Source organism: Poeciliopsis prolifica, unplaced genomic scaffold, assembly GCF_027474105.1.
Source record: "Poeciliopsis prolifica strain line A6 unplaced genomic scaffold, Auburn_PproV2 SCAFFOLD008, whole genome shotgun sequence".
Classification (NCBI taxonomy): domain Eukaryota; kingdom Metazoa; phylum Chordata; class Actinopteri; order Cyprinodontiformes; family Poeciliidae; genus Poeciliopsis; species Poeciliopsis prolifica.
In genome coordinates, this window is record NW_026562383.1 from 10,887,295 (window position 1) to 10,899,383 (window position 12,089).

At 36.9% G+C, this 12,089-nt stretch overlaps 1 protein-coding gene across 2 annotated transcripts in view; it reads right to left on the reverse strand.

Moving 5' to 3' along the window:
* Positions 1 to 12,089, reverse strand: part of LOC129361819 (ephrin type-B receptor 1-B) — a 166,819-nt gene that overhangs the window by 36,493 nt on the left and 118,237 nt on the right. For both annotated transcript variants that reach the window (XM_055032944.1, XM_055032943.1), the window contains exons 6-7: positions 8,804 to 8,928; positions 1,020 to 1,182 (exon numbers count right to left, since the gene is read on the reverse strand). In XM_055032944.1, the coding sequence (XP_054888919.1) occupies positions 1,020 to 1,182; positions 8,804 to 8,928 (288 nt within the window). The remainder of the gene's footprint in view (positions 1 to 1,019; positions 1,183 to 8,803; positions 8,929 to 12,089) is intronic.

The window sequence follows — 12,089 nt, forward strand, 5'->3', positions numbered from 1 at the left end:
GAGTGAGCGACCATTTAAAGGCTCAAGAGGCCTTTGCGGATGGTTTGTAATAATTAGCTGATTAGGGTGTGACACATTAAGTTTCCATTCCAGTGACCTTTTTCACAATATTCTAGTATTCTGAGACACTGAATTTTGAGTTTTTCTTATCTGTAAACCATAATCACCAAAATTATTACAAGCAAAAAAACTGGGGAATATTTCACTCTTTGTGTGTGGATTCTGTCTCACTTTTCTGGTACAAAATATTGCACTTTTTTTTAGATGTACTAGTATAATGTGGAAACATCTTAATAACCTCTTTATGTCTTAGGAACTCTGGCCATATCAGAGATTAGTGTCGTCTTCTAGTAAGTAAGAGTTATTCAGACAGCTGTTTTAATTCCAGCACCAAAAACCCCGGCTGGGAAGCTCATGAGGAATTGCTCCACCAACCTCACCAAATCTATACACACCCTTTCTGCAGTGACACTAATGAACATAGCTCCAGATGCTTGCCAGCTTACCAGGTGTTTCAGCCCTTTTTCCCTTGCCAAGTGCCCCCTGCCTCTGATGCCCCCAAAAAAAAGAAAATTAATCTAATCAACCGCTAATCAGAGCTATGTATTCTAGTACAGTTCTCCGGTAACAGAAGGACATGGTAAAAAAAAGCCTCCCCAAAAATTAGCTAAGCATTTAAAATGAACCACACTTAGCTGCACAGAGAAAGGATACTCTGCATTCTTCATGTTCATAGCTCCCACACACGCTTACATCTGACCCTGAAGGAAATCAATTTTTCTGTGGAAATAGAAGTGCAATCAAAAACTGTGTTTTTCCTTCCATTTCTTCTGCTAATAATAATCCAACACCAAACACAAAGAGGTGTCCATGGGTGCTAGCAAGAAGAGGGTGTGTGTGTGTATGCGTGCGTACGTGTGTGTGTGTGTGTGTGTGTGCGTGAAATGAAAAAAATAAAAGCAGAGTAGAACAGAGAGACGACCAGACAGAACTGATTCCTCTGGCTCCACGGTCCTTACCATCTGTGAGGGTTTGGAAGCACATCTTGCTGCTATATTTGCCAAAGCCAGCCACAGTCCGTGCCCGCACCTGTACCACGTAAACTGTACCCGGCCTGAGGCCCTCCACACGTGCAGTGTTGGTCTGGCTGCGCAGCACAGTAGAGTTTATCTCTGCATGATCCTGAAAGAAGCAGTGAACAAAGAAAACATTAGCGATTACTTACTGCACAAAAGTCACGCTATCAACTAATTAATGAAGGTTCATTTGTATCATAAAGTGACAATTATGGATGGAACTTCACCAACTATTGAGCATCAAGGATCTAAATTTGACAGCGGTTACCTTGAAATTATTTATGTTTTACAAACCTAATATCTGACAGAATTGGCTTCTAGCAATGGTCATTAATATGTGGTAGACCTATATCATTGTTCTGTGTGGCTAGAGGCGATCTATGCTAAGTATTGTGCTATTTTTTTTCCAATGCTGTGGCATCAGTGGCCTCCATTCACAGCAACCAGACAGGAAATTGGCAGGGAAAGAAGGTCAGAAACTATACAGCAAATGTATCAAATGCATTAGGATTTGAACAATGGCTGGTGGAGCGGTTATGTTCCCAATTATTTTATTTTTCTAAGGAGATTAATATATAGTGCTCCAATGTAGTGACGCAAGTCTTTCCAAGTTACACAAACAACCAACCAACTAGACAGACCAGACCAGATCTGCTCCTGCTCTGGTCTATCTAGTTTACTTTGTTTATATATACATTTTTCCACAGCACATGAATCAGTTCCCTTATTGGAGAAGGTCTCTTGAAACAAGAAGAACTATCAGACAAACAACAACATATTAAACGGTACTAAATGCATTTGCAACATGTGAACATTTTGTGATGCCTTGGAAAGAGAAAGACAGAAAGGCATGGAAAAGAGAAGCAGTGAACCTTTAGAAAAATACTTAACCTTTACTGTAACATTAAGGTAAAAAGTAAACCATAAACATGGGCGTATTTGTCATCTGACATTTATTATAAGCAAGAAAGCTGCTGACTACCTTAAACACTGAGCTACCAAACTGAGAAAGGGACATAAGCAGCTTACTAATGAAGGTACTGGGCATTTAACTGCATTCAACTCTCTATTATGGTGTAAGCTCTTTTTTTTTCTTTTTTTTAAGTAAAGACAGTGAAAACTGTCTCAGAGCATGTAATAGAAAGGCTAAATATTTTTTTTTAATTGGAAAGATTTCTAGAAGTTATGATTTTTAGTGTATTGAGGGGTTGGCTAAATGGAAGTTAGGCATGAAGAAAACATCTGAACAATACAGGACCTCAAACCAACCACAGAAAAGATGGTTTCCTATTCATCCAATAGCACACATGTCAACTAGTAGAACCTAACTTTAAACAACATAATTTTGTTCGCCTGTTTAAAGTATGCTGACTTTTAAAAACCTGTGCATAAATTGGCATGCTACTCAAGTACACTGAATTATTCAATAATGTGTGCGTATATATACGTGCAGCCACCTTTTTAATTGTAACTAATGTTTGAAAAAACAGTCTTCATTCCATTTTCACGCTCAACAGAGCGAGTCAGACAGTCTGCTGCAGAGAAGTTTGGGACTTGTTGGAGGTACAGAATCTGCTATAGGGGATCAGTAATAACTTGGGGCCTGTCACAATCCCGTAACGCAGAGTGAATATGACAGCCAGAAAATAAGACTGCACCTACACTACACCCACCATTGCAGGCCACTGATGGCTGCAATGCAGACAAACTGGAAAGGGTGGCTATGAGCAAAGGGCTGTATAAGAAGTCTTTATTTTAAACTGGCTTAATAGAACATTGTTCAGTGTTAGAACTGTGCATTTTTGCCATCATGTATAAATGCTTAGAGGAAAAAAAAATCAGGTAAGGAATAAGAAGACGGAGGAAAGAAGGGAGTACATGGAGGAGATGGAAGATGGCAGGAAGTGATAAGAAACTCGAGGCAGTGGCAGCCCACACTGAAATCATTATCCAATCTGATTGGTGTAATTGAATCATTCCGGTTGCTCCATCACTAAGCAGACGAGGTAAACATGGCTATGAGATCTGCTTCCATCCACCTCTCGCATACACATAATGATGTGCGCAATCACATTAACTCTTATTGGACACTTTGGGCTTGATGAAGACAAATGTTTGGGGTTGAGATGTGGGGGCATCACACCAGCAGGATTTCATTCTGTCAGTGAGAGGAAAACATATTTATAAATGGAATGCTGGATGTAACTGGTTTATTGAGTTTAATCATTAATGTACTTTTCGGTCTTGAGAGCAAGCAAACTGTTTTCAAATTGCTGCATACAAACACTTATGAGACGTGACTTCATGGCAACAGCTTTTTTGAAAAAAGTGCACCCCACAAGATTACCCATGAGAGACTAAAACCCCTGCCATCAAATCATATGGTCCCAGCCATGGTTGAAAGCACACAGACCCTTAGGGGTCAAAATTTGCCTATTCCTTCGTTGCCTTCACCAAGCCACACCTCCATCTGTTGAATATAAATGCAGAACAGGTGAGCAGACAGATGGCAAACCGCCAATGGCCTCTTCATGCTGCCTGTCAAAAGGGGATTATGTGTCACATACACACATACACACGCGCACATGCACATCTGCCACACAAAAATTAGCTGGCATTTGGCACACCAGCAGGTTTGAAGATAGTCAATGGAAGGCATTGCCAGGAAGAGCTTCCAGCTATGAGAGGTCCTTCCCTGCTGCCAGTCAATTGGGGATTAGGAGGACCACACCCCAACTTACTAAATCAAGAGTGAGTTGCAGGTGGGAAGGCAGATGGCAGAGCAGCCAATCAAAATCGTTGCCAGAGGTGACAGACAGAAGCACTGTGGGAAATGATCACCGAAGCATTCAGCAAAGTGAGAGAGCCATGGTTAATCTCACTATAGAACTATTTTTAAATACTATCTGTGAACATAAATGTGATAATTAATATTTAAATTTGAATATGGTTGTATGTACTGTATGAAGCTTTAAAGCATCTATACTGTTTTACACACTTTTATAGAAATGTGCTAATTAAATATAAAAAAAGAAATGAACTGCAACTAAATTGGTCCTGGAAAGCCATGCATCTTCTTAGATGTAGATGTTCCACAAATCCATATTACTACTATGAGAGACATAGTAGTAATATGTTTTATTTTTTGTTCATTTATAGCATGCACACCTAGAACCACCAGAAAAGCCCTGATGTTCACAAGCACAACCATTGAAGTGGCTACATTAAAAGTTAATTTGGTTTATTGTAAGTAAAATAAGATATTACCAGTGGAATGAAATGTGTGGAACATTAACTGTACAGTAAAAAGTAACTTTAGGTTGCATACAACTATTTAAGAACTTTTATGGAAATCCTGCAACTATAGATGAATAAAATTAGATAGAAACATCTAGAAAGAAAGTAATAGGCTGATAAAGCCAAGTCCAGTGGTTCTGTGTGAAATTTTTTCTCTGTAGAGAACTCATGACTTTCAGCCATCTCCTGGGCACTCAAATAATTCCTCAGCATATTTCCAATGTCTCTGCCTTCAGCAGACTATCCATGATCAATGATCATATTCCCTTTAGTTGTGTCCTTGTTCAAAAGCTAATTTATCCCAACCAAAATCCTCTGCATTCATTCCCGCAGTGGTGCCAAAACCTGTTCCACATTCATCCTTTGTTTCTTGTTGATAGTTCCACCATCTGAAAAGTATCACTGAAGCCTTACACTGCTCTTCATATCTCCATGCAGATTAAAAAAGACTCCTCTTGCTGCAATATTAGGAGTAACATAAAAAGTTCAGAATTTCTGAACATTTTTCCATATCTGAAACAAATATACTTTATCCGCTAATATTTATGTACTGTGATTTGTTAAAACATATTCTTCTCAGTTCTTTGCAACTCAATTACAATAGTAGTGAATGTGGCAGGTCAGTAGCAGCATTTTGCATTGTTTCGATGAAATAAAATTTAACCCCTTGGCGATTTTTGCTTTACATGGTCATAACTTCTCTTTTTATGTCACAAACGTTTCATAATTGAAGAACTTTTAAAGAGAGTCATATATTGTGAATGTCATGAAATATGAGTCACGGTCAGCTCATTTTGGGAGTTGGGGAAAAAAAAAAAGACCTATTGCTGCTTTACATGTTTAACACAATGAGGACATGAATATTTAAATGCAAAATTCTCAACAATGTGTTAAAGCTTCCATGTTATTTTAGAGATTTTATTATTTTTTTTTTTTTTTAGAAATTAGTGTTGGCAAAAATGTATTTTTTGGTTTTAGGTGTGTCCAGTAAAATATTGTTCTTTCAACTAATCTTAAACTGGAAATTTGTTTAACAAAAAGTGCCATTCCTGTCAGACATTTGCTTTTATATAATCTGCTGTGATTCTTTTCAGAAAGTCGAGTGAAATAACTGGTTTTGTTATTTTATGTTTCACTTTATGCTTTGTGCAGTAATTCATTTACAGAAAAGCAGTAAAGATTAACAAAAGGATTTATGACCTTGCCGTATGGCTAGCAAGTGAAGGAGTTTTTGCACAGTCACTAATTTCATGGAGATCATTACAACTGAAGTGATCTGGCTTTTTAGGTCATGGTGACTATGAAGCTCCCAATGGAAATACTACCTATTACTTTCTTTCATTTTCACAGTTATAGTGAAATCTTAGTGGCATTTTATCAGTTGAAAACACATCTCTCAAAGCCACCACTTTAATAAAGCCCTGTGAAATATTATATCTGATTCAAAACTAAAAGCTGGGTCATATTGGACAATAAAAAAATAACTTTTATTCTACTTGATGTGTGTATGTCTCTGTGAGTCAGAATCTTACTTGTGTGTCTGATTTTCACAAATTGCCAACCAACCCAAAATGCACAGCATGGCCACTTGGCAAAAGGACAAACATGGTGTGATACCATGTGTCCTCTTCACAGGCTCAAACAGTTGCACGCATGCATAAAACCGGCACACACAAAGGCAAACCGAGGAGTTTATGAACACAAATTCTAGTATTTCTAGTTTTGTAAAACAAAAATAACTGGGGGAATTGTTTCTATAATCATGCTATTATCAAACTGCATACAATAAAACTAGCTAAAATACTAATAAAGTAGAAATGCTCTAAAACTGACATTAAAAATCTACAAATTCTGTCTTTTTTCAATCTTAATTCAGCAATCGTATGTCTATTAAATGTGAATACATTGTCCTTTTTTTAAGTTAACTTTCTTTAATTCTCTTTAATCTTTAATATTCTTCCCTATATACTTTGCGAAAATCTTCCTTTACCATTATTCTTTGTGTAGATTCAATGTGGGAATAAATACCAAGAGGGGGGAAAAGTGAGCAAACACAAAGAAATATGACTTTTGACTGGGGACTGTGGTGTGGTAAATAAAGAGATTAATTTGCCCCCTCAAACATCTACATATATTCATAAAATGTGGTCAGACAGTAAGTACATAAAGTCGCCTTTTTATGTGTGTCATCACTAATTGTATACAAAACACAGAGAAGAGTTCATTGTGCCCAGCCCGTAAAACCTAGGATTTTTGCTTGCATTTCCTAACACTGCTGCATGACTTCACTATTGTTAACCAGAATGGATCCACCTGCACTGCTGGTGGGTTTTGTACATACACAACTACACACACTCATACCCAGCAGTATACAAATACAGCATGCGCACACACACACACGCATTCACCCTCTTTGTGACACCATCAGAGCTGTCTGCAACCAGAGTGGGTGGCTGCTCTGATCCAGCCTAATGGAGGGCCTGACCTCCACTATGTAGACTTATTTCCTCCCTCCCCAAATTTTCAGGCAACTAGATGAAAAAAGGTAAGAGGAAAGACAGGATGAGATGTCCTTTCTTCTGCAAGGGTTTAAATCATTTAATCTTGCTGTCCAATGAAAGGTCCTGGGAACACTTACTTTGGAATAAGTTGGTAGCCTAAAGAAGAGAGAGGCATCTGCTGAGTGAACTCCTATTAGCATCTGGTTAGGATGTCAAGTTAAAAAACAGACTTTGACGTAACAAAGCACATATAATGATATCAATAAGATAATAAAAAAGGTATGTTTTGATAAAGATAAATTAACACAGTCTGGAATGCATTTTTATTTGCAGCCCTCTACTTTGAAGTCCTGAAATAAAATCTGGTATTATCAATTCTCAGTCCTTATCTAATTAGTGACTACAATGTGGAATTTAGTGATTTAGTCCAAGTGCAGTTATTTATAAAGCCCTTAAGAAGTTTGTTACACGATATTAAGGTGCTTTTCCAAATATATATATGTATGTGTGTGAGAGAGAGAGAGAGAGAGAGAAAGGGAGAAAGGGATGGAGACACATTTGGTGCTTAATCAGGTATAAAAACACATCTCTGACATCTCTGTCAGGGGTGTCTGGCTGAAGGAAAGTCTGTTTAGAATGTGTGAAAAGCCTTGTCAGATCCAAAATACAGAGTGTCAAAAGAGGACCACCAAAGGGGAAATCTCATCTCGACAGCCCAGTGTGTCACAAAGCAATCACTTTGACTCACCTTCTGTGTCTTACTCACTCTCACACGGTGGAACGTTTTTTATACAGATAAGACATTTCAAGTCTGGAACAAATAGGGGGTGATGTAGGTACATTCAGCCTGGCAGCATGGCGCACAGCCTCAGTCATCACCTGAATTATCCCAGTGCAATTAGCAATCATGTCCCTGATAGTTCACTAATTTGTGATTATGATGTATTTATATATTTGTTTGAGGAAGCTCTAAACTAAACATCAGATTTGATTGATATTCATGAGGTAACATGGTAAGTGGTATTTACATGACACTAAGCTGCCTGGTGGATAAGGTTTGTCAGAGCCATGGCAGTCAGATTCAGCTCCCTGAGCTGTGAAACCTCAGAAAGGAAAAACAACATTGAAGACCTACAATTTTGAATGCAACATCATTTTAAAATAACAATTGTTTCTTGTCCCAATAGGAAATGTTTAACGTGACAATACTTTTCTAAGCTGGCACTGCGAATATTGATCCAGGGACCTAGGACACAGCGAGTTTGTGTGAAGCAAAAAATTAAAACTAACACAAGAAATGAACATATACATGTACATTGATAAATCTATATTGATTATTATCTTCTATGTGGAAACTTGAATATAGCGAAGGTTAACTGAACAGTTCAAGAATGATAAAGACTGGCAAAAAAAGAACCTCTGCATGACTGGGCTTTTTATGGATCAGCTTTAGAAAGACAAACAAGTTCAAAAACCAAAATCCTGAAGTCTCCAGTATCTGAGTTTTATTATGTTCCAGGCCTTGGGAAAAGCCTACAGGTCAATACTAAAGCAGCATAGTAACCGAAGGGTAGTGCTGGTGACTTAATAAAGCAGACGTATTGTGTGTGAGTAGACAGGTCGATGCGACTCCCTCCAGACCCAATGCATTTTCACAGTGGGACAGGGTTACTGCACTGTGCAGAGTGGGCCTGGTGCAGAGGTCAGCCTTTTCACTTCATCAGCAGCAGAAACCAAAGAACAGTGGGAGAGGTGGAGGGAGCGAAGGGACTGGACATATTATCAACCCAGGGGAACAGCTTGCAGATATCCAGGAGCTTAGATTCTACAGCATCACATGTAACATGTACAACATATGAAGAGCACAAGTGAAAAAAAAACAAAAAAAACAAAAACACACTCATGCAAATGTACACCCTGGCAGCTTACCTTCTCATAGTAGCGCAGCTCATAGTCAAGGATGATGCCGTTGGGTTGCTCTGGTTGAGGCCATGACAGTGTGAAGCTGTTCATGGTGGAGCTGATCTGGTGCATGATGGGAACAATTGACGGGGCTGCAGAAATTGAGATAGTAAAAAAAAAGTAAGTACAGTTATTTTGTTCCTCTCACTAGTTCCTTCCTTCCTTTTTTTTTTTTTCCTAGCAAACCCGCTGTCACACCAGGAACCACTTCCTCATCATCAGTGGACTGCCCAGTAGTGTCAAATGACCTGTTTGTCTTTAGCACATTAGCTAGTACAGAGGACACCAAAGCTCTTTACACTACATTTGGTCATTCACTCATTCATCCACACATTCACACATTGATGGTGGTAAGCTACACTGCAGACACAGCTCGTCTGGGGCAGTCTGATGGAGGCGAGGTTGCCATGTTCCAGTGCCACAGGGCCCTCTAACCACCACCAGCAGGCAAGGCAAGATAAGTGTCTTCCCCAAGGACAAACCACAAGTTACAGGATGAACTCTTAGCATGGTTGTCCCTTCACAATGTATGTTAAGTTCAAGAAAATTATATATGATTTTCAAACTTTTTTTTCTGTACCATGACCATGTTTATTTTTTTCTTTGTTGTCACATATCTGCAGAAATATTTTACATTAGTATAACATTTTAATAAGATCTAAAATCCAGTCTGAAGTATGTCTGACAATGGGCACACTTAAGGATTTCAATATTTTTTTACATGCGGATATCTACACAATGTATTTTGGCTATTAGATTTATTGTTATCAAGCAATTCCTGCAAGATTGGTACTTGTAGTACTCAGTTGCAATATGTGTGGTATAGGAGGCAATAATGTCACGTTACTATGCTAACACCACGCAATTTCTTGACAGATAGATAAAAAGAAAAAAAAGAAAACTGGGCTTAGCAGCAGGCAGACAAAAAAATAGTAATAATCTTTTCCAAGCTGGTATGCCATTTACTTAATAAATATTGTTGGTAAATCATTGATCAATAATTTAAAATGTCTTGATAAAAAGTTTTCCGGCAATCTTCCGGTATTATAAAAGCAAATATTATGAATCTATTGGCCATAACAAATATGGTAGATTTGATTCTTCTTTTAAAGTTTGCATTGGGTCTGAGTTTTAGCTACAAATATAAGGACTCTGTCTGAGTTGTAACTGGAGTACCATAACATTAGTCTATCGAAGACTGATTCAAAATTTAATCGGCTGTTGGGTTGAGTAGGTCTGAATATAGGAGTTGTAATGTGATATATCCAAAGTATAAATCATGTTAATGTTTCCTAGTCAGTGACTGAGTGTGCAGCCTTGCAAAGCCGTCTGTGGCATGTTGCATTTCAGGAGGTCGAGTGTCACCCTGGCTCTACCTTATTTAAATAAAGTTGAGGTACAGGTTGCTTTATGCAAAAGAGGGTCAAGCACACTAGAGCCTCTGGAGGCCAAGGCAAAACTTTAAAAAGAAACATTTGGCAATCTTTGAACTATGGCTGTAATCTTGAATATTGTGAAATATGAGATTAAACATGAAGTAAACCAACAATTACAGTTTATAAACAATTAATTGTCACATCCCCAAAAACTGCTGATTCGTCATGAACTCATTTGTGTAATGTGAAATGTTCCTTGTTAAATTCATGCATTTGTTAAAGATATCAGTAAAATGTAAACATTTTGTGATGCCAATGAGAATTTTCCACCCTTCAGCTGCCATATGCCTGACTGCACACATGCACACATGCGGTTAGTCAATTAATCTAGATACAAGGCACCTTGATCATTTTTATTCTCTGCAATGTCATTCTATCCAAATCATTGAGTACACTTCATTTATGCCATATCTCTGTGTTGTCTATTTAATTTGAGTAATAAGGGAATGGGAATAACCACTTCTAATCTTCACAATTATCTGTTTACACGGTTGTTTAAATGTGTGAATTTTGTATAGGAACTTTGTTAGCTTTTATGCACATATTAAGTGATTTAATGGTTAATAAATGAATAGATAAATGAATTCAAGCTTGAACATGGCACAACCAACCTCTTTAATGTACTAAAATCCACTAAAATTTCAAGTTGAATAATAACTTAAAGTTGCACCATTCAATAAAAAAAATGCTTTTCTATATTTTTAAAAACTGTCACTCTCTCATTGTGGAATGATATATATATATATATATATATATATATATATATATATATATATATAATATATATATATATATATATATATATATATATATATATATATATAAGACAAGTTATATACTGCAGCTTTAGACTAGATCCTATCCTACCCTATAAAGCTAAACATATGACCATTTCTGATAAGAATTCTATTCAATTTCTGTTCTCATAACTTTCTGTGTCTATTAGGTATTTGACTCTTAACAACAAAGACTGGTTTTAACCCCACCTGATACTTAGCATTCTTCTGAAAATGCTCTTATTAGCAGTCATCAAAGAGACCTTTCATGATAACCCTCCTTCCTTTGTTTTCTGTAGATTATTCCCAGCTCTATGTCTTGAATTTTGTATAGGAACTTTGTTAGCTTTTATGCACATATTAAGTGATTTAATGGTTAATAAATGAATAGATAAATGAATTCAAGCTTGAACATGGCACAACCAACCTCTTTAATGTACTAAAATCCACTAAAATTTCAAGTTGAATAATAACTTAAAGTTGCACCATTCAATAAAAAAAATGCTTTTCTATATTTTTAAAAACTGTCACTCTCTCATTGTGGAATGATATATATATATATATATATATATATATATATATATATATATATATATATATATATATATATATATAAGACAAGTTATATACTGCAGCTTTAGACTAGATCCTATCCTACCCTATAAAGCTAAACATATGACCATTTCTGATAAGAATTCTATTCAATTTCTGTTCTCATAACTTTCTGTGTCTATTAGGTATTTGACTCTTAACAACAAAGACTGGTTTTAACCCCACCTGATACTTAGCATTCTTCTGAAAATGCTCTTATTAGCAGTCATCAAAGAGACCTTTCATGATAACCCTCTTTCCTTTGTTTTCTGTAGATTCTTCCCAGCTCTATGTCTTCCCTCTGCACAGGACTAAAAGAAAAGATCTCAATCCTATTGTCATTTGAGACTGTTTGTAAATCACATTTTGTGGGGAGTTTGGACATTATTCTACAACTTTCATTGGGATCAGTAAGTTTGAATGTCATGCTATTCTCCTGCATGGGAAAAT